Source organism: Pieris napi, chromosome 20 (assembly GCF_905475465.1).
Source record: "Pieris napi chromosome 20, ilPieNapi1.2, whole genome shotgun sequence".
In the NCBI taxonomy this organism is placed as follows: Eukaryota; Metazoa; Arthropoda; class Insecta; order Lepidoptera; family Pieridae; genus Pieris; species Pieris napi.
Window position 1 is genome coordinate 4,181,619 of NC_062253.1, and position 24,826 is coordinate 4,206,444.

General features: G+C 31.6%; 1 protein-coding gene across 2 annotated transcripts; it reads right to left on the minus strand.

The window, feature by feature from the left end:
- Positions 1–82: 82 nt before the first annotated feature.
- Positions 83–12,643, minus strand: LOC125059979. 2 transcript variants are annotated; one of them, XM_047664711.1, is made up of 6 exons: positions 12,574–12,643; positions 3,382–3,548; positions 2,065–2,265; positions 1,420–1,562; positions 780–902; positions 83–193 (listed from the first exon to the last, which is right to left on the minus strand). In XM_047664711.1, exons 2-6 carry the CDS (start codon positions 3,538–3,540, stop codon positions 136–138), a joined length of 684 nt encoding a protein of 227 aa, XP_047520667.1. In that variant the 5' UTR covers positions 3,541–3,548; positions 12,574–12,643; the 3' UTR covers positions 83–135. The 2 variants fall into 2 exon arrangements, with proteins under 2 accessions (XP_047520667.1, XP_047520666.1); XM_047664710.1 differs by lacking the exon at positions 12,574–12,643 and adding an exon at positions 12,328–12,548.
- Positions 12,644–24,826: the final 12,183 nt, after the last annotated feature.

A 24,826-nucleotide genomic window follows, 5' to 3' on the forward strand; every position in this document is an offset into this window, starting at 1 on the left:
TTTTTTAAATTTTACTTGCGTGCTCCTTCCGCTATAGTTAGCTAGTTTATTTTGTGACGGTTGTGTTATAAAAATAACAAAGTATAAATATGTCAAACTTTATTTACAATTACAATAAAAACAATCTCAGGCCAGTCAAGTGATTTTCTTCAGCCATCTCGCAAGGAACTTGCTTATTTGTACTGCAATATTCCTGTAACATTTAAGTGATTAAAAATTATTAACGGATATAAATCTGAATATAATTTATTATTTTCTAAGACGTTTCGAATTACTATTTAAGACATAATTCTGTTTATACTAATTGTATAACATATTTTCTTTTAATTAAAACATTGAATTCTTGTTAAGGGTTAAAAGGGTAAAGGGTTATCAGGTAAACGTGTAAATTTAATGAAGGCCATTAATGTTTTAATATGTTTAAAGCTCTTTTCTCTCTTCACAATTTTATCCATGCACTATTACAAGATATAAATTTCTTTAAAACTGCCAGTGGCCTCATCATCAGCATGCGACTCTGGTTCGATCCTCGGCTGTGCACCAATGGACTTTCTGTCTATGTGTGCATGTAACACTCGCACCGTGAAGGAAAACATCGTGAGGAAACCGGCTTGCCTTAGACCCAAAAAGTCGACGGCGTCTGTCACTCACGGGAGGCTGATCACCTACTTGCCTATTAGATTGATAAGCTATCATGAAACAGAACAGAAAAGAAGGTTCAAAGGAACGGTTTCTTCTCTTATTAAATTTGATTAAAATAATATTTTTCGTTTTTCTACCGATAAACGGGATGGGCTTGTACGCGTTGTCTGGTGTCACAAGGCACGAGCGTAGAGATAACGCTATCCGCTACACGCTCTACGCATTCATCTCGATCGATCCAAATCGCTTCACAACGAGCCCTAAGGAATTGAATAAGTATTTATTTTTCAGGCGTTTTTATTTACATTAAATCTTTATTTCGATTAAACGGCTTTATATTAAAAATCGCAATATCGTGAAAAGACTATAACACCTATATAATTCTGTTTATATATCAATTTAACTTAACTCCAGTAATGTCGACAGTTTTGAATAAAAAATAAACTTTCAATTAAAGTACCTTTAATATACAAGTGGTCTGAATGACAGATTGGTAAATTATAATTTTTATAAAGCTAAGGACGGGTTCAAATCCAAATGCAACAATGTTAACTGAAATAGTTGATCACCTACTTGTTTAAAAAACTAAAACGGTGACAGGGCCAAGTTAGTAAAGTAAACTCACAGAAGAGTTATCAAGGGCGGAATCACTTAACATTAATGAGCCTGCCCGTTTGCCCCCGTTTGTTTAAAAAACAACTTATATTTAATTAAAACTAAAATTTTATAACGTCATTAAAGCATTCAATGAAATAATAAAGAAACAAAAAGGGATACTTTTTCGAGACGTATTTTAAACTAGCACGAAGAACCGCGTCAAATGCGTGTGTTGCCTCACTGAAGGTGTCACTTCTTACACCAGCTGATGCCCAGGCAATGCAGCCCCCACGTTGTACTATTAGTGACAGGGTTTCTAATAACTAAAATATACACATGATTAAATTATACGTATGTGTGTTTTTTTTACATAGGTACGATCCTTTTTTACCAAAGATCAGAGTATGGAGACGCTAACTCACATGGGAATGTCAAATCTCTTCTAAAAATGGACTTTGTTTACTTAAGCTAGCTCTATATGTGGCTGTGTGTTTGAACCCTTGCTGAGAGTTTCTCTCTTCACACGTGTAACAAATCGCGCCATGGACACAAAAATCCACAACTTGTATGCCAATAAACATATAAGTATTAAATTTAACGTCTATTAAAAAACAGACTTTTTCCTGTATTTTGAAGGGGCAGAAAAGCAAAGGTTCACAAAGTAAATGTGTTGATTGTCTTAAATTTAAGTGCCTACAGCAATTCACATAGCTATTCATTTCATTTTCATCTTCCTCAATCTTTCTCAAGATAAAGACAATGTTAAAATAATTAAATAGTAATGTTTCGGTCGTACCATAAATTGAAATAGAATATAATAGGTACCTTCAAATTATCATAGACATCAGTAGAAACAAGTTCGACTATGCCATCCAAGCCGGGACGTGTTTCAGCGCCGATGACAAGCAAAGCGTCGACTTTAGCGGGAATGTTCGCGCCGCTCGACTCGTATGTGTGTACCACACAACCGCAATCTTCTAATCTTCGTTTCACTTCTCTGCCTAGAGAATTTGTTGTGTTTGTTATCTGAAATACAATAAGGTAGGCAAGAAGTGCAAAAATACATTGTTAAGAAAAAGAAACTAAACAGGAACAAAAAACAAACTAAACTAATAAAGGATACACGAAAAAAAACAAAAAAAAAATTAATAAAATTGCACATGAATCATTATAATTTAATTTAAGATCAGTCAGATCAGTAGGTAGATATTATTAAAGTTAGGGATACGATGTGGACAAGTAATATTTGTACAGAAGAAATTTAAAGGAAGATAGAGAACGAGCTAAGCGAATACGGACTGACTTAAATTACAATTTGAAAAAAAAACTTAAAAAAAAAAAAAATTATACAACATACGCGACGCGTAACCCGCGTGAGTGCATCTGTAAGTGCATACGATTATTAGTGTAATGTATATGAATTATAGCAAAAACAATTAAAGTACTACCAAAGTTACTTCGATTGTATTGCACGCCTCTGGCAGTGCTATACTCTCGACATGTCAAAAAACCCAGTCTTTCGAAACTTGAATGACTTTTTTCTCACTAATATAACACTTACAGGATAATATGAGTGCACTAAAATCGAGTTAAATAATCTATCAAGCACATATGGTATTTTTTATGAACAATTATTTTGTTTAACATAGTAAATAATAACATTAAAATCAATCATTCTTGGACGTCCGTCAGTCTGTGTTTATGGATCCATGTATGTGGCAGAGAAATTGGTCGAAAAATTTATCGTACCAGAATACTTTTTTTCTTATTATATAAAGTTATACCCTGGGCTGATTCCTAGTTAATATTAGCGTTCTAAGTACTGTCGTTTAATTATAATTTGTAAAAAACTAAAATACGACTGTGTATTTTTGTATATCTATATATACATTTATTTTAGTATATTTTTTTCGTCACCTTAGAGTTATGGCCATATAAATTAAATAATATACAAATTGTTTTTTTTCAATCATTCATTTTTATTTATTTTTTTTAATTTTAATTTTTGTTTGTTATTTTGTTTTACAAAAATTCGAGTTTTTGGTTTAGAATTTTAAATGTGAATGACCGCTATGAGGCGTGCACTTATGGATTTTTCAAACTATTTGAATATAGCTACATTATTGCCCGCATTATACTTACCAGAACACTGTTGACATTGCGTCGTCGCTTATGTTTTTTTACCCTCGCTCTCGCTGTGTAGGCTATCAGCGCTGATGTTGCCAGAAACAGGGAACCGCCTTCTAGTGTCGCTAACAGCCTCCAGGCTAGACCTGCTCCAGATTCTAATCCATCCCCCATTTTGGTACCTATATAGAGAGATGTTTTAAGAATTAATAGTAAGGCATAAAGGGTGTTCTACATTCCCGGAGGTTGCCGAGAGGCACAACTTTTGTAGAATACAAGCATTTGGAAGAGCACACGAGAGCGGCTCTCTAGATTCCCGATTTGTTCAGTTGAAAATAGACGCTCGCACAAGATTGACGTCAGAAGAATATCTGCTGCTGTAGATGTACCTATACACGAATATAGACAAATACTCTCTCTACACTCCGGTATTCGGCAAGTTTCGTGTAGTTTTGCCGGGAATGTGGACAGGGTAAATATGTTTTTAATGGTTTTGATTTACGCAGCTACAATAACGCGAGGAACTCTCTAACGACTAAATATTATATGAGCTACAGATTCCCTGGTGGAAAGACGCATACTGTAACCAGTGTCCATTACATTGAGTGTCTTATTTAGGATAGCTTTTACTGTACTACAACTTGTTATATGTGTACCACGGAAGAGAATCTAGTCATAAACCAACCACGTTTGTTGGTTGTTAAAGTGATTAAAATATCGCAAATATTAATCTAGTATTTAAAGTCTACCAGGCTCTTTTTTTGTGGTGGCCTGTAGCCCCGACCCTGATGACAACTGACCGGGCCCCCCACAATAGAGACTTCGAAAAAAAAATGTTTTAAATTCCGACTAGTAAACACTAGTAAACAACTTTTAGATTTTTTATTGCTTTATGAAATCATTGGTCTGTATTCATATTTTTATGTTTGTTAAATACAAAATAAACTGCTTGGTGTCACAATAGATTATTGAATGAAAAACTCGACAGTTTTTTTAATTTTATTAGGAAAATAATTTGGGGCCTCAGCTACTATGTTGCCCCGAGGCCTCCAGACTTCTAAATCCGACCCGAGACTATTTTTCCAAAAGAAATGAGTTCTAACCCTCAAAATAAATAATTTAATTTTTTTTATTAATAAAATAATATCACATTAAATAATAATTAATGTAACGTAGGTTTTCTCTAATTATACAAGATGTAATACGATAAGTATTATTTATTTTACAACTTCAATTGTTATTCTGAAAACTGTTGTCTAATATAATTTAGCATTTGTAACTTCTATATAAAATAGGTTATGAGACCGTTAACATTTGAACAATGTCGTAAACAGTTTTTGTTTTTTAATAGTCGAAATACGAAATAATGGTATTGTACGTAGGTAGATTATACATGTTTTTGTTCTCATTATAAATGTTTGTTGTCTTTGGTTTAGGTAAATTCCCTGTTGTGAAATTGTCTTACATGACGCAATAAGCTTGTTTATAATCTATTATTAAGATTGACGTACCTACTAAAATCGCGCGAAATAAACAAACGTTTTTAGAATTTTGACATCATATTTCACGTTTTACCAAAATTTTAAGAATTTTAAGGAATGAACCGTCCTACTACCAGTTCAATGATTCAAGTAGAATTTTTTCTGTCTTTTCGGTTATCAGATCTTATCACTTATAAGTATTACATAATACTCAAAAATATAACTATCATTATAATATTATCATTATCAATATAACTATTATTTTTCTTGTGAAGCGGCTGAAAAAAATAAAGCATGCAAATACAGGGGTCTAGGCTCAGAATATGATTTTGTCCCATTCGGTGTCGAGACCCTTGGTCCGTGGGGTCCTTACGCTTTAAGGCTTTTCAAAGAAATTTCAAAAAGGTTAGTCGACATCACAGGAGACCGAAGATCTGGCAGCTACCTCGGACAAAGAATTAGTCTAGCAATTCAAAGGGGGAACGCTGCCAGTATCTTCGGAACGTTGCCTAAAGGGACTCCTTTTAATGATATATTTTAGTTTATGTTAAGTTTATTTTTTTTTTTTTTTTTCAATCTAAATAATTGTTATTAATATATCTTAATTATTTCAAATGTAAGTTATTTAATAAAGTGTACATATAATTGTGTATTACTATCATTATATAATATCGTCATGTGTAATGTAATTGTAATCTCTCACATACACTAGTTTACAACAAAAATTTTATGGAAAATAGTTCCAAACAACCATCCATAAATTTTCCATAGACACTAAGTGTGTTTATAAATTTTTAAAGTTAAAATTGTTTAGTCTGTAATAAGTAAAACGTGATGAGAATAATAATTCAATTTTTGTGGTTTTCGTCATAAATTCGTGCTTAAAAATTAAAACACAATGTTTTAATAATTATAGAGAAATACACTTTATTGTGTAACAGAATTTAGGCGGCTTTAATTATATATTTAACATCGTTTACATATAAGATTAATAATCCTGGAACTAGTTTATGGTAGATAAATGCACACTAGACTAACAAAGAAATACTAAACTAGTAACAATACACTGTAAATGTTAAGCCTTTCATTTGTCTATTGCAACACGATTACAGAGCCTTAAGTTGTTGTTAATACCATTTATTGAGATGCGATTTAATTTCATGGATATATAGATAAATTGTTGGTGCATCATTACATTTATTTGAAAGTAAAAGCTATTAAGATAGAATTTTTTAAACGCTTTATATTATATTATTTACCTGTGTCTTTACTAAGACATAATGGAACATAACGATCTAGCCTATCATAAGTAATTTAAGTCTAACCTAATTTATTAAAAAGGATATTTAACATAAGAAAGTGTCCAATGACACTACTTACAGTCTCTATTAAAGGGAAGACACTCTGTTCTTGTGTTTTATTTTTTCACTCACTCCACTTCTTAGTACTTAATACTAACGTGCATTAACACTAGTAAACTATACTAATTCAAATGGTTTTGTCTGTGGCGACGTCCTCTCCTACATAGTAAAGAATTTTAGGAAAACTTTACCTATGGTAAACGCTAGATAAAATATATATAGCAATTACTATAAGATTATTATATTAAGTGGCAGCTAGGTGAGGGGTACCGGGTTCGATTCCCGGTTCGAGGGCAAGTTTTAATTTAATTTTGTTCTCGGCCTTTGGGAGGGTTGTGCGGTACCGGGCGAGTGCTTAAACCGTACATAGAGGACGCTGTCGAATTTCTAAAAGATAAGCACGAATTGTAAAAAATCCTATACTTGACGCTGGCTAATGCACAAATCGTGCCAGAGCCATTAAAAAAAAAAATAATAATAATAAGATTATTAATTAATATATCGTGTATTCTTATTTTCGTAATATAATAGTTTTAGACCATTTGTCTGACTTAAAATAAATGGCATGTTAATACGAGTGTTAGGTTTGTTGATATGATTTTCAATTAATGCCTTAAAATATATTAATGATTTTCGTGTTATGGTACAAATTTATATGTACAACAATTTGTACTACGAGTTAAGCATGGATCTTACGATATATTAATAATTATCTGTGGTTGTTTGGAATATTTTTTATTGTAAGCGGCTAGTACGAATAATTAAGTTTTTTTTCTATTTCTGCCTCTTAACTGACATACAACCTTCTTTGTTCATTCTTATTATAAAACTGTAAATATAGTACACAAGATTTCACGTAAAAACTATCAGTGAAAGTTGTCTATATTTTTCTCTCTCTATTTGTTTGTGTTTTTATAGATGAATCACGTAATCATGCTTTATTTTATCGCTCTATTGTATGCATTAGAAAAAGGTAGAAGATGTTGGCAGGAAGCGAATAGAAGTAGAATGTCATGGATAGAGAAATTTGAGAGCTGGAGGCCTTGACGCTTGAAGGGGATCCGATAAATGGTACTAAAGGAAGTTAAGATAACGGGTTACAAGAAAAACAATGTATATAACAAATTTAAACAGTTTTTTGTTAGCATTTGTAAGGATTGGAAATAAACGGGCTTCATTATTATAATTATTATTATACGTAATAAAGGTTGTGCGCAGGGACACCAGTACACTATTGTATTAGTCGGGTGCTTCGATGGGGCGAATGTACGTAGCAGGTGCAGATCAAGTTAAGGGTCATCCGAGGCAAAGGGACGTTAACGCCGTCAATATCAATTTGTCAATATCAATATAAAGTTCGCTGGTCGCATCCTTTGACGCCAATGTTCCTAAGCATAATACATTAAATACGTATTTCTAATACCTCTTTGAAAAATTGCATTGACATATTTGCGACCCGAAAAATAAATTCACCTTTTGTTTATAATATGCATGATACGTAGTTTCCTAACGAACATAGTTCTTGATTTATTGAATAATTTTCTTCACTAATATACAAATTATTATTTAATAAAATACAAACGTAAACGTTTAACTCAAAGGTCACCAAAAGGAGCTATTGTTTTCAAACAAAACTAATAATTTATCTCTTAGTTTATTAGAATTATCAATGTCAAAGAATACTGGAGCTCCTAACAACAAATAGTTTTTATAATTTATTTATTTTAAGGTCTTTTACTTATCTGAAAAAAAAAACAGCCGCGTATCGTACACAGCGTACAGCCGGTGTATCGTCAGTGACCCCCGTCTTGAGACCCTCATAGAAAAAGGCACTCACATCCCTATTTATAATGTATAATTGTGGTTGTTGTTATTTTTTTAAGGAAATAGCAAAAAGGTTAGTTGACATCACAGGAGACTGAAGAGCTGGCAGCTACTTCGGACAAAGAATTAGTTTAGCTATTCAAAGTGAGAACGCTGGCAGTATCTTCGGAATATTGCCTAAAGGGATTCCTTTTAATAATATATTTTAGTTATTATATTTTAAGGTTAGTTATTGTTTTTGTTATATATTAATTTTGGTAGCTGTAGGATTACGAAATAAACTTATAATATATGATATATCTGCGGAAAGTACACAAAGTCTATAGAGGCATTTATAATGATTGACTAATCGTGGGACACATAGTAAAACCTATAATATCGTTAATAACTTAATACAATCACTTTATGTTATGACCCAATAATTCGATGATTTAAACACACATGTGTGTACCTAGGCCTTTACAAGGCCTGCGGGTCGCCTGAAGTCCTTGATCCACTCCTAAGCTACTATCTATTCCTAATAAGATTCGGTTGACCATCTACGTTCATACTACTTCCACGGATAAATAATAAGGTTGTCACTTGACACAACAATAACTATAGTAGTAGGTACAATTTATTTGCCAAAATATCTATATCATGTCATAATTTATATGTCCGTTATATTTTACCTACTAAATTGTCCGACTTTTTGAAAATTTAACAACCTTTTTATCAGTAAATAAATGAAGTAAATATATTTTATTCGACGCATTCCTTACATATTGATGTATGCTGTTGAGCTACTCAATATGAGATTTTGATTTAAGAAAAGCTCAGCTCTCGTGGTGTAAATCGTATTTTTGTAACAGTATGGCGTTTTATTTTTAGAAAATCATCAACTAACAATGCAGCCGCTTAGATGTACGTTATGAATATGTATTAGAAAAATACATAGACAAGGTAAAGCGTGACATTAATTGAAAAGAATTCAACGAGCCAGTAGCAAATTTTAGAATTTTAATCTATTAAAATTTCTTCTGCGCTGTATACAGTATTTTATTAAGGAATTAGACAAGTTAAAATGTATTATCTATAATCGAATATTTATGCGTATGTGATTATAAAAAAATATATTTTAAATTTCGAATTGCGACCATAGACGAAAAAGTGTTGACCCTAATGTCTTTAGAATGCTCGTTGTACTTGGTCTAGTATTTTTGTTTCCGGTCACCGTACACTATGACAACCTTGAGTTTAGGCAGTTTTATAAACTATAGACAAAATACCTTATGTTGTACGTTTTGTTTTAAACATTAGATCTAAAAAAGTGAAGATCATGACAGATTTTATCTCTCGCGACCTCTGTGAAGATCCAAGCTACCTTTTGTAAATGATATAATATTTTAACAGTTTACCGACTTAGTAGTAATAATGATGTAGGTATATGACTTCAAAACCAACATTTATAGAAGTATAGCAAGACCTAGCGCGAAAAATTTTCGTCTACCAATAGTCCTTCGCTTCTTTTACAACTGTGTGTAATTTTGAGGACGACGAATCTTTGACTTAATCAGTTCATCTCGTTGGCGAACGTCCACGGCATATTTTGCTTTCAGTATTGCCAATCACGATGAGCTTCTGTAGGTTCTCGTCGCACTTACGCATTGTGTGACCGATGTACGAAATGACGTCAGCATATGGTTCCAACTTCTAATACAGGTCTTAGTAAGGATGCATTAGTGCGTTTAGCGGTCCACATTACTCTTAACATCCGCATATAGCTCCATATTTGAAAAGCATCAATCCTGTGCCTGTCTCGAGCTAATATTGTCCACGTTTCTGCTCCTTATAGAAAGATAGAAAATACAAGAGCACGGATCAGTCTGATTTTAATAATGATTTAAACTATTATGGTGAAAGATTCTGGTGTTTCAGGCACACATTTTGGGTCATATAGCCTGAGCAGTATGTGTATATTTGTATATACTTAATGTAAATTCCAAATCAACGTTAATGATTAATGGTAATGATAAAGCACAAATCGTATGCGATTTTAATGACAGAAGCACCATTAGTTTCTTATGTATGGGATTCAATGACATAAGAAGCATTTATAAATTCATCAAAAGTCTTCAAGAACATATAGATTATCCTTTATATAGAACGCCATATATTTCGATATATGGCGATCCTGGTTCATCTATGCCGATAGTATTGTTGTTTGGGTTTAGAATATATTATAGAATATAGGGTTAATTAGATGCCTAAATACAAAACGTCTTGACAACCTTTATAAATTTATAAGCGATTTGGTTACAATAAACCCCTACGTTTTTTTCTTTTAATAAATATTGTCATTACGTTAAAACTATATTTTTTTTGGAAGCAGATCCTGATACAAGGCAATTAGACCACTTTGTTTCAGGCCTATAGTCTATTATGTGTGTTTAGTATTGCAATTAATATTATATTGTTATATTTGCAATATTTTTTTATAATTGTCTTTGGTAATAGTCAAAATGTAATAAGTACAGTCAATTTCAATTCTACAGTTAGATAAGATACACCGATATTTGAGTTTTAAATAAAAGGTATTTAATTACAAATTTTTCTAATTTGTTTGCTACAGATATAATATTTGAACTCTTCTTAATTTGTTCTTCTGATAATTTCGTTTTATTTAAAAAAAAACGAAGTTTAATATTTTACTAAGGGTCGATTCGACCAAACGTCAATTTATACACGAGTAACTATACCAAGAATAATCTATTCCATGATTTTAATCTCGAGTAAATCCATAGTCGTTTGTCCACGTAATCGATAGTATAATTGTGCTAGGAATAACAATACGCGAATAGCAAGAAAATGGTGAACGAAAATAAAACTCGGCAAATAAATGTTGTTCTACAACGGGACAGTGTAAGAGCATACATCATGTCAACTCGATTTTGCCGTATTATAGTGTGAAAAAGTAGCTTTTAACAGGTGTCAAACGACAACAAAAAGTTTTTATTTCTTGTTTGTTTGAGGCTTTCGTCTAAAAAGGAACTTCTGTTGAGCCCAGTTGAATTTCATTCTAATATTATAGAAAATAAAAAATCTAAAAACAAATAAATAAATAATAAATTGTTTAAACGTTTCATTATACAATGCTAGACTATTAATTTAGTGCGTTGCGTTGACTTGAAATTAAAACACAGAATACATATTTGTGAAATGACAGAAATCAGCTGATTGGACTGACTGACGCCATTAAATTATTCTTGGAATAGCTGTTATTCCGTGCGAAACGGCGGTATAGTAGCAATTCCCGAATAAGCCCACTATTCTTAGAATTTGTAGTTGGTAAAACGTAAAATTGATTTACTCTCGATTAACTGACGATTTATTCTAAGATTAAGATTTACTCTTGTTTGGTCGAATCGACCCTAAAAGTTTCCGTAGGTATTAATAAAGATTTCAAAAATATTCCTACAAATTACGGAACTTGAAGAAATCAGCTAATTTAATTTTGTCATAATATGGAGAATAACTTGGACCAAGTAACCTTTGTTCAAAAACAAAGTGTTATGACAATGACAAATAAGATGTCTTGACGGAAAGTCGACAATTACTAATTATGTTGTGACGCTCATCTGTGACCTCTGTCCTTGAAGGTGCTTCCTTCGCGAGCGTATGACAATATAATTTGCTGGTAATGGTATTTTTTTCTGACAATTACGCGATGTATATAACTTATACAAAATTTATATAACTTTTTGGTATTTCAGCTTTGCTGAAGGAGATGTTTATTTTTTTTGGTCTCCCTATTTAACGTGATGAGGCTAACTCATACTTTTGACAAAAGATCAACACAGATTATAATAGATAATTATCATTCAATTACCATACAATTAGACTTCGCAAAATATATTAGTTGCAATTAATTCGACTTCTCAAACAAATTTAGAGTATTTAATATTTCTATTGATTTTTTTGTGAACTAATAAAAATAATGATCGAAGGGTAAATTTAATTTAAAATTACAACTGTATATGTATGTCAAATGATGAATATCGTTAAAGAAAAGAGCGTGGCAATTCTTAATAGGCTGGCAACGCACTCGCGAGCGGTCCGAGTGCCTGTAGCCATCACTTAACATTAGGTTCGTCTCCTGTCCGTCGACCACATAATTTAAAAACTTTGTCTTATAGATATATAATAATTATAGGCGATTCAAAAGAAATAAACTATATAATATTAACCAAAAATATTATTATGTATTATATAATACATAAAAAAATAATTTATTTAAAGATAAAGTATTTACAAACCTTGATTATTAAACACTGATCAATATTATTTGAACAAGTTTACCATAAATTGACATTTTCGGTGAATTGCATCACATTTAGAAAACTCAATTATTGTCACAGACCGTTGAACACTTTTTAATTAAAAAAATTGACAACTGTCACTTTTCCCGCGTTTCAAATTGCGCGCGAAATGTTACTGAACGTTAGCGCGGTTCATAAATGAATGCGGGTTGAATTGTCTATGCAATATAAAAAAATAATCACCTTGATTTTCTCGCGTATTCGCTGCCAGTGATTGGTACTGAAGAACAATGAATTTTGCTTTTTATCCGAGTTTCCTTTGCTTGCGTAAAGGAAATGTTGAATTTCCTTTAACTTCAATAATGCACTTTGCATAACGTATCCGTTATAAAATAATATAGAATGATACAGTTTTATACGAGTAATTGTACGACCTCATATTTGTACTAACTTAATATACTATGTGAAAAATACTAAAATATCTACATAACAAAATTAATTCACAGTTGTTTAAGGTTCTTACTGATAAAATCTTTGGTAAATACATTAGTAAATTTTGAAATCAAAGTTAGTTTTTTTTAATTTTATGGGCTGGTAGCCAATCAAAGTTAGTCAAAACAAACAGACAATAGAAAGAAATCGATTTTGAATTATTAACTAAATCAATGTTTAAAGGTCTGATTATGAATAATTAAATATCGACAATGCACAATTCTAATTATCATTGGCTTGGGGTTATTCACTGTACAAAGCTAAAAAACTAAGACTGTTCAATAACAATAACATTCACGCCATGTTGTGTAAGAGTTATTTTCATCACATTTTGATACTTTATGGATACCTACGCATGTTTTATTCGTAAGAATATAATTTGGCTAATTGAAAGATTCAGAAACGGGGTTGAGTCTGACTCACGTACGTCAAAAATGATTCTGACATACGAAGTGACAGTTCGCGCTAAGTTTTGTTGCTGAATCTCACCCTTAAAGTCCTTAAATAATAAAAGCAATAAGTAGGTCGTATGTGCCTTCTCACCGGCGTCTTCAGCCACCGTGACTCCGCGACATGCAACTTGCATTATTGCAGTTCCTATAATAAACGTAATATTACATTATGTGTAAGCAAAATGGTTTCAAAAACTGTTGGTGCTTATGAATCGTATATCTTTGTATTAAATTTATTTTCTTTCGTGCTCCTAGTATTTACGCCGATTAAGGGGGATAAAAATTATTTAATAAACAGTAAATAGAGTATGTATAAACTCACCTCGCAGCAGCAGTGTTGGCCTATTGGCTTCAGCGTGCGACTCTCATCCCTGAGGTTGTAGGTTCAATCCCAGGCTGTAAACCAATGGACTTTCTGTCTATGCGCATTTTACATACGCTCGAAAGGTGAAGGAAAACATCGTGAGAAAACCCTAATGCCTAAGACCACAATAGTTGATGGCGTGTAGCACAATACGCTGATCACCTACTTGTCTATTAGATTGACAAATGATCATGAAACAGATACAGAAATACCTAATTAGTGATTACATACAAAAAAACCTTACCCCCTAATCCATATCATCTTCACCGTAGCATAATTTTTAACTAAAGTACTCAGTTGTCCCTTTTCATCACCGCAAAAACACAATTATACAGAAAGAGACGAAACTTCGACGATGTTTTTGTAAAAAAGGTTGCTCGTCTCTAAAAATTGTTCGAAAAAAAAAACGTATTCTTAACATAAAATAAGGCCTCCTCTGCCATTTGTCAACTTACCTTCGCTTCTATTTTCTAATCCTTCCCTGCTATCTCTTTTATTTCATCTTCCCAGGTTTCTGGTGAATGACCTCTCTTTTTTCTTCCTACTGGGCCATTCCAAATAAGGGTCTACATAGCTATATATCTAGCTAGTTAGCTAACGAACAATGAAAAAATTGCACAGTTATAATAGACGCTATTGCCTGCATATGATCTCTTCCGTGAGTACACCAGATCAAAAAGTATGACATTCAATAAAAGGAATTAAAGTATATATTTATTTTCTTAACATCGGGGACTCATGGTGTTCTCCATAAATCCTCTGTAAATAATTGTATGTACCACATTTAAAATTAATAGTTATAAATAATTAATGAATATAGTACATAAACATTATAATAGTTCAGGTAATTTATAGTTAGCCATTAAACTTTTCATTTTCTCGACGTAGCTGGTAATAAATTGAGAATTTTCTCCGACAGCGTAAAATGTAACAAAAGTGTTGAGTCCCGCCAAAATTCGGCACATCACCACGAATGCTATGAAGTGAAATCTGCCACAGATAATAAATTAACTATTCTAGCCATATGTGGTGAACTAGAATTATAGTAAATTTAAACGGAAGTTTATAATTTCTACATAATTCAAATCTAACTGTAAGAAATAGTTATTATTTTTTGAATATATTTTACTGTTTAATGTTGTATTGCTTTTTTCTGTGTTACTGTTATGTGTGTGATATAAAAAGTAAATAGGTGTCGCATTAGAGTAATCTGTAATCGTAGCTTATTTTGTTAAAATAATGATAAAATAACTTTTTATAACATTTCTTTTAAATGTAAAGCTATTTAATAACACTTTTCTAATTTTAACTTGTATTTATTATATGTCTTATAAGTATTTGTGTGATTTGTTTCCTTATTGTAAATTAAAAATAAACTGACGTAAATCGGCCGAGTTCGTATTCACTAGCACGTAATTAAACTATTCGTAGGATAAGAGTAAAAGTGTTACGCTAAAACGGGATTACAGTTACGGTATTTATGTAACTGATAGGGCAGATCTATTAAGGAAGTGACTTACTTATAATAACTAGTAAATCGAGTTAGCACTTACGCGGTAAGCTTGGTTTATGGCTAAAAGTTACGTTAACATAACAAATATTAGTTACATTAATAAACATTGTGACACAAAAACCGTTTTCAATTTAAATAGGTCTATTACGTTGATAATTGAATGAAATTATTTAAATTCTCTTTGGTAGCTTTGATAACTCTAGTGAAGCGAAATTTGGCGCGGTTTTTCGAACATGGCGGGCTAAATTCTTTTGTTATTCTTCTATTCTATTCTACTTACGAGTATTGTATAGCGGTACATGAACTATGCCTTTGTACTAAACACAAGAAAATCTACATTTTAGATAAGATAATTAAAAAGCAATTAATTATATCACTGTAAAGGAGTTCCAAAAAAATTCAGTAAATTAAATACATTCAGTATTTAAAAAAAATAAAATATTGGGTGGACAAAGTTATAATTTTCAATCCATTGTAAATGACTATTTGTCTTACTCATACGTTGCAAAGGATATCCGCTTTACTATATTAGGTGTTATTTTCCAAGAAATATGAGTAAATATACCGTTTAATAATAAACCTTAAACAGTTTTTCACAATTTTTTTTAATGAATTTTCGATACTTTTATAGCAGTTTGTGAAATATAGATTTATATACATATAATTTAAAAAAAAAATCACTGAAATGATTCAACTACATAAGCATCGGCATAAGTTCTAAACGATTACAAAATTTGTTTTTTTATCGAATGGGGCAAACAGACAACAGGTTCACCTGATGTAAAGTGATAACATGGACACCCTCAATTCCACAGAGCTCGCGAGTGCGTTGTTGGCCTTTTAAGAATAGGTACGTTCTTTTCTTGAAGTAATAATGAGTCGAATAATGAAAAATTATATTTTTTTGTGTCCGTATAAAAATTATTGTAAAACCTATACAAGCGAGTAAGTTAGATACCTATCTATTTATATTGTAACTAGCAAACTCGGCGAACTCCGTTTCGCCACCAGATGGCTTCGTTTTATGTAACATTTCGTTTGGTGATCCCGCTTTTCTGTTGAAACTGATTTTCTTTGCTATAAACCTCACGGAGCCCGAGACCTTTCCAACGAATGCAAAATCGTGGAAATCGGTTCGTGCGTTCTGGAGTTATAGCGTCAGGAAGGAAAACCCGACTTATTTTTATATAGTAGATTTTTTAATTATAATACCTCGTACTACTTGTGTGAAACCGGGGCACACATGTAGACTACGAAGCCTGACGTCATAACAAATTGAACGTGACTCGAGTCCATAAAACGAGAGTAGGGTTAAGGTTATAAAAGATAATGAAAATATACATTGTAAGTATAATAAATATTAAAAGGACTTATCAAACGTCAAAGTCATGCAACCACACGAAATAATGAAGGAATTAGACAGACAAAGACCAATCAAATATATATACATATATTATATTGTAGATAACTTATATTAGGCCATAAATATATTGTCTATTAGGAAATGTTAAAAAAACTTTTTTGCGACAATACCACCAAAAGATCGAATTTGGAATTGTTTATGTTTCCGAAATTCTCTTTAAACATTTTTTTGTTACTTAAACACTTTTCAAACAAACTTCATTATACAGATAAATAACATCTATAAAGATAAGTATTAGGTGCAACACGCATCGTTGCAGCCGTCACGAATGACCGCAATTGCTTAACGGAAACCTCACAAATTACATCTTCTATACACTTTAAATTAGTTGTAGGTTGTTTAATTTTTTTTAATAATTATAAATCAGTGGCCCTACAACCTTTTTAGATCTATCCTGTCATGATAGTTTGTCAATCTAACAAGTGATCAGCCTCTTGTGCCTGACACACGCCGTTGACTTTTTGGGTCTAAACTCTAAGGCTAGCCGAGCGAGCCCCCGAGTACGATCGAATGTTATATAGGCACATAGATAGACAGTTCATTGGTGCACAGCCGGGGTCGAACCTAAAACCTCAAGGATGGCAGACGTGAAAACCACTAGATTGACATTCTACCTTTAAGTTCTACTCCTCTACTCTACCAAGCAAGTTTCATTTGGGGACATAGAAAGATAAATGTTTTAGTACACAGCACGATTTGAAAGCACGACCCGTGGGTGGGTCTGAAACTAGAGTTGGCCAACTGTTCATACGTAAAATTACATGAGTAAAATTGTAATAAATTTTGTTATAAGTATATTATTATTTTATTTTTTTATTGAAGAATATTCTAGCATTGATTCTTAAATAGCATAGAATGCTTGGGTATTGGTCAGACCAAAACACGATTTTTCGTCAAATAATAATATTCCACTTACTTATAATTGCGCCAAACAAAAACTGGAAGCGTTCGAGATCTGGGTTTTTCCATGTATGCTTAAAATATCTTGGACCAAATATTTTCGTATGCGGTCTACGAAATACAACCGTGCTGTACAAAATGCAGAAGAAGAAGACAAAGAAGCTTATTAGCATATGACGGTTAAGAAAAGGAAACTTGAGTGTTTTGGACACGTATTTTGTAACACCAAAAATACGAGCTCCTTCAACTAAACATACAAGGCAAAGTGGCAGGTAAAAGGAGACGTGGCCGCAGATTCACATCTTGGTTGAACAATCTTACACAATGGTTTGGTTAAAGCACCAAGCGTTGTTGGGAAGCGCGGTTTCCAAAATTAAACTAGCCATGATGATCGCCATCCTTAGCAAGGACATGGCACTATAAGAAGAAAAACAGTAGCAAAATCCATTAGTGCATAAACAGGGTGCGAACGAGTTTAACTAGGCCTTATACACAAAATCAATTGATCTCTGTAATAGATGTTTACTTCAAAAATTCGAAGAAAAAGATTGTCCTCACTGCGAGTACCTAGAAGTAGTAAAAATGTACTTAGGCAATTTTATTAAAAGCTAATATTCCTAAAACAATTTATACTATAACCGTCTAAAACTTTAAACGGTTTAAATATATCGAATCCACCTTCGAAATATTAATAAGGATTGAGATATACATTGCATAAGTCTAGTTTAAAAACATATAGACTTAACCTAAAAAAACCTGTACTTTGTTTAACCGGTAATATGATTTGAATATGATTTTTTATGACCAAAACAATGTTTACATAGTACGCAATAGATATATTTCATAAGGATTTGGGTCAAACAGTGTTAAGAAAATAGAAAAGTAAACGTAACATTATATACGTGACCACAATTTAAATTGTTTGGTATCTACTTGTATTTAATTCTTATTGCTCTAGTTCTGACATATTTTTTTTGTCTGTGTAAAGACATAGACAATATAAAGATCCGAAGATATTTAATAGAAAAATTCTTGTAAATAGTTAAGGAGTTTTCTTATTTGATTATAATTTTTAAATAAGTTTAGACTAGACATGACATATATACGTAGTTGAAGCTAAGAATAAGTATGGCCTCGGAAAGTAACGTCAAATTTTACACAAACAAACAGCTTTTCTAAAAGTCTCTACTACTAAGGATTTTGACAATTTCTAACAAACCATCGAACATACTTATAATACGTAAATAAGGTCATTATGAAGGTCATAATAAATTAATTTAACCTCTAATGTCTAGCTAACAATCATACCAAGTACAATAGTGCAATTACTAGACCATGTTTACACCTGTCTTGGTGACAATGAGAACTTTGATTACTCGCTGTGATAAGTGTTAATTATCTACGTATCATGTAAATTTATTTGATCTCCGAGGTGGTATTCATATTAACTACAATGGTGTAAGTGGTAAAATGATAGGATAATAATTAGCAATAGACAAGACCCGACAGCTTTTTTAATAACTCTCTGCTTCAATCTAAGAATAAGACTATTCATTTACAGTGGCTGAACCCTTTCAGCCTCTGATTTATTTTTACAAGCAAGTCATCTGTGCCTGACACACACCGTTCACTTTATGGGTCTAATGCAAGCCGCGCACACATAGACTGCACGAACATCGAACCTACAACCTTAGGGACGTTGAAGCCTCTACACCAACACTGATTTCAGGTTCAATTCGTCTCCCATATTCTCGTAAAATTCCATATTCATAGGGAGCTCTTGACACAAGTAGGTACTTATGTGCTTTAACTAAATAAAGTAGAGGTTATAGTATCTATATAAGGAATTTTTCCAAGATTTAGAATTTAACGACTATATACGTTTGTTATACCCATGAATATCGTTGATCGGGCAGCATATACCAGTCGATCATATCACAAATCCACGAGAGTTAATAGTATATATTTGACAGAAATCATAATTTTGACTACATATTGGACGTCGATTTGCGAAATTGACTACGTATTACAAACATGCTTATTTTCTATCTCGGACAGGAATCGCTGACGTTTAATCTTAATCGTTTGATTGGACCACCTAACTACACAAGTTAGTTAAAATGTAATAATAATAAACGTAAAAAATCTCAAATATTGAATTACTTTGTATTATATTTTATGTTCCTTAAAAAACTGAAACAATCTTTGGGGAATTGAAGTTTTATAATTGTATAACACAATTACACAAGTGTGAACTCGAAACAGACTTCAAATGCATATAAGAGGTTATGCCACAATGTAATATGATCTATTAAGGATTGAGATACATCCTGTGTTTATGAGAGCAGAACAGTATGTCATGCAACTGTTTTGCATACAATCACTTTTCATTTTAATCTCAATATCTACTATATAAAATTAAGTCGGGTTTTCCTTCCTGACGCTATAACTCCAGAACGCACGAACCGATTTCCACGGTTTTGCATTCGTTGGAAAGGTCTCGGGCTCAGAAAATTCACGAAAAATTTCAACAGAAAAGCAGGAAAATCTTACAAAAAAAATAATTTTCTTCATCTTTTAATCACCAAACGAAATGTTACATAAAACGAAGCCATCTGGGGGTCTAGCCAAGATGGCTTAACGGTAGTGTATGTAGAAAGTCGAAAACTAAATTTGTATGAAAATGACAGCTCGTGTCGACAGTCGGTAGCCTACGCCCTAAAGGCGTGAGTCGGGATACAATAAGCGACGCCATGACAGTGCTACGAAAAGACACACATTAACGCTTACGCTATTCGGTAGCCAACGACCAATTAATGTTTCGGCAGTGTAGAAAAAACGGCGTTTCTCCGCCATGTTTTAGCGTGATCTCAAAAGCTGCTGTTTGCAATAATTCAGTACAACTATTGCCATCTTTAATGACTACCGTTTTAAAAACATGTCATATTTTGGACGTTTTAACGAAATGGTTTTAATTTGTTATCTGTCTTTTTTTAACGTTCTCGTGTAATAGTAATAATTTAAACTAGAGTTAATATTTTTAAGTTAAGAGTTTTAGTTTTTCTATGAATCAATGCGAGGATAACATAATATAGACACAGATAAATATGAAAATATCAAGAAAATCAGCAAATTAGTAGAGGTAAATCCTAGTTATATTGGATATCTTTTATTGATATTTATATTGCATGTAAGTTCATGAAATTGTTCTTTAATTTGAAAAATACATATACCATTTAATATTGCATATATTATGTAATCACAAAGTAAAATGATTGTACATTTTATTTGTATATTTCAGATGAGAAAGCAGTCACTAATGAACATAATTAGAAGTTCTAAATATATTTTATTGTAATTATAATAGAAGCTGATAATGATATAATATTGATTTAAATTAATCAAAAAAAGTGGATATACTTTATGAACTTTGGAAATATAAAATCTAGTCAGCAATACTAAGTAATGGTAAGCAGATATTTTCTTTAATTATTTACTAAGTCAATATACTAGAGAAGTTATTATAATATTGTTAATGAATGAGAAGTTTGAATTCAAGTCCCTTGGGAGTTACTGACATTGTTTGGTTATTAATAACTTTAATTGACAATAAGCAGCAAAGTGACAAATTAAGTATATTTTTAAGTTTTGAATTAACTAAAGAGTTTTAATATTAAAGTTACCTATTGAACAAACCTTGGACCGATCTTAGTTTAGTTTGTCAGTTTTCTATTTGATCAAAGTACTAACTAAAATATTTTCTTTTCAGAAAAAGAGAAGCTAATAAGACAACTAAAAATATTTAAAAAAACCACGAATGGACAAGTTTTATTAAAGTCTTATCTTTTAATTAATTTAAGTGTTATATTATTTACCTGAAAATGGGGATTGAAGCATTTTATGAATAATGTAAAAAATAAGACAAGTGGAGTATGAAATAATGGTTGGTTAAGTAACATTACCTCATGAACAGGAAACAGTAACTGAAACTATGTTCTTCCACATTTAATCTTAATAAGTTCAGCAGTTTGAATGTTAATGAGATATTATTATAAACAAACTAGATTTGTAGATTTTGGGAAGAATTATATCTTTAAAATAACTATTATTATTTACAATTGTTGTGTTAAGGAAACAATCACTGTTTTTTTAATCGCCCAGGATGTATTCATAGTAACTGTAGGTATCATAGTAATTTTATGAAATCATCACAACATCTAACATTAGGTTTTATGAATTGAACAATTTTTGGTATATAACAGCACATAAACAAGATATTAACATTGCTGCAAATTAACACTTACATTTATTAGTTAATTATCTACATATATAAATATGAATAATTGAATACATCTACATTAGGTAGTAATGCATTGAATTTGGTGCACCTGTGTGTGTTCAGTAGTAATGTCTGTATTGTTTAATAAATTGTTACATATGCTTATTTTTCTATGTAGACTGCATTATGTTAAGGAAGATATTTGGTGCCTTATTTTAATAAAAAATAACCATAACTGAAACATTTTTATTTTGCTACCTATTTGTTTTATATTCCTAACTGTTAGTAGGTACGGGTCATTCATATATGCATTATCTGTATATTCTTGTAAAATAAACTAATATTGTTATCCATTTTTAATGGCTTTTCCTACTAAAGAAGACATAGGTAAATTACCAAAAATAAAACTGACAAATACATAACATACAATGTTTATTCATTTCTTACTTAAACAGATTTTACATTTACATTAACTAATAGCAAATCACTGATATAACCAAAAGTAAACAGACATAAATATTAACTTAAAATCAGCATCAAACTTAAATTTATATCTAAGATGTTGGAGCATCAATATGGAATCAAAGGTTGAGTAAGGGAGTAATTTCATACCAGACTAAGTTTCTATTTTATAATTTTTATTAATCCCTCTTTTCATTTCATTGATTACTTGCTGCTTTTCAATTCTCACTTTCTAAAAGTATAAATTTATTATAAACAGAGATAATTCCAACTAGTAGCAAATCACTAATAAAATCTACACTTATATATAAATCTGCTTACAAATTGACATTAAAAATGTTCAAGCACAAACACCAAACCTAATTAAAGCTTAAATCAAACTCTAATTTCAGTGTTCACACTAGTCTATGTTTTTATTCTATTGTTTTTTAATTCCTTGGACTATCCTTCTATTCCTTATCAACTTCTAGTCAACCTTATTTTCACTCTTTATTTATCAATCCACAGTACTATTTCTATTGTTTCTTCTAAGCAGTAACAAAATATGTTGCTTCTTCATTTTGCAGATTAGTTGTGAGGTCAAATCCAAAAAATATCAAAGTATGAGTACTACTTATTATTATATGGCGCGATTATGCAATTTCAAAATATTGTATTTATTTGTAGCCTTAAATTTCTGAGAAAACATGAAACAAACCATAATTAATTTAAACATGCAATTAAATTCATATATTCACTTTGCACCTTCCGTAAATTCCACTTAAATCGAAAATTGTTCCGACCTTGCTGACATTCTAATGTCCCTTTTGCAGCTTCCAATAATTGGAATTTGCAATTATTGCAAATTTACAATAATATTGTAGTTTTAACTTTTATTTGTTTAGAAAAGTGACATTAGGAATACATTTAATCCAGAGACAATATGACGGAATAAGGTGCTACGAACAGCAGCTCGCATCTACGCTGTCGACTTTGCGGTAATGTATCGACATGCCTCTTGGCTACGAACGAAGCGTTTTCGACAATACGATTACGCAAAAGCGGTAGTGTATGTAGAATACTTTTCGACACCAATATGGCTAGACCCCCTGGTGGCGAAACGGAGTTCGCATGGTTTGCTAGTTATCTATATAATGACAGTCTCGAAGTAAAGCGTAAGGTGATTACTGTTGTTTCTCATTACTCGCCTTATTATTAAAGAAAAATATCCGCTAAAAGTAGACATCCTATCAATGAAATGAAATTTCTTAATGTCCTAAATTTCAGGGAGGTGCTTGAAAGCTATAGCTATTGATGCTTATAAAATTGCTCCTACCTAAAAATGTATGGCAAAACCCACATACCTGTTATTCAACTGAATAAAATTGACATTAACAGTAAATACAGCAAAGGTTTCAATATTTATTTGTGAAACATACCTGATCGAGTATACAATTTAAATGCATTTTATACTTTCATTCTCTTACATTTCATACACTCAATGTCAAGTAATTTTGACAAAGTTTGATGTTGCATTGAGTGATGTTACATCGAATTTACCAAATATACATGAATAAGTACATAACACGAACAAAACTTGCAAATATTAGAACATTCACAATAACCTGCATTTCTTAATAGTCTTGTTATGTGTAATATTCACCAATATCCATAATCTTAAATATTAGGAAGAAAATACAATTCAATCCGTAAAACACACACACAATGCAAAGTAAAGGTTGCAATTGTATATAGATGTTTTAACAATTGCTAAAAAAAAATTAAAATACAGTCAAAACCGTTTATAACGACATCGTTTACAACGACCTATCGGTTATTACAACCAGATTGTATGGTCCCGTCCGAATCCCTAGTAAACTATTCAGTAAACAAACCGCTTATAACAACATCGGATACAGCGACATATCGCTTACAACGACGAAATTTTATCGATATTCATCGGCTATAACGACCAACCGCTTCTTGTCTCAGCAAAACAAAATAATACACACGATTTTAAATCTTATTTAAAGGCATTGAATGAATATTTAGGCATATTATTACCTACGCACTTTCTCCCAACGAACAGTTTCAGCCAACAACGATTTCGGAGGCTCTTAACGCTGTAACAATTTTGCAAAAATTTGTTGCCTTTAACGAACAGTTTGATACTGGTGATACTCATACCTTGAGGAGTATGAAACGTAAAATGCAAAAAATATTTGAGACTGGGCTAAAAAAAAACAGACCAAAATGATTGATTACTTTTGTACCTAATTATTTCGTAATAAATATTTTTGTTTCTTTTTTGACTCATTTACATATATATTATAATATTAACATACCATATTATAACCCATACCTACCTATTCTAGATATATAACTATGATAATATAACTTGTAGATAGTGTACATACATATATATACTACATATATTAACTATACTTGTGTATATATAATATATGACATTGCTTATAACGACTATCGGATATAACATCGGCAACTATACGGTCCCTTCAATGTCGTTATAACCGGTTTTGACTGTAGTAGTTGTTTCCCTAGGCTTTACAATTTCCCCACGTTATACACAATAATAAAGGCGTATAATACATTATTTTGTTATACTCATCAC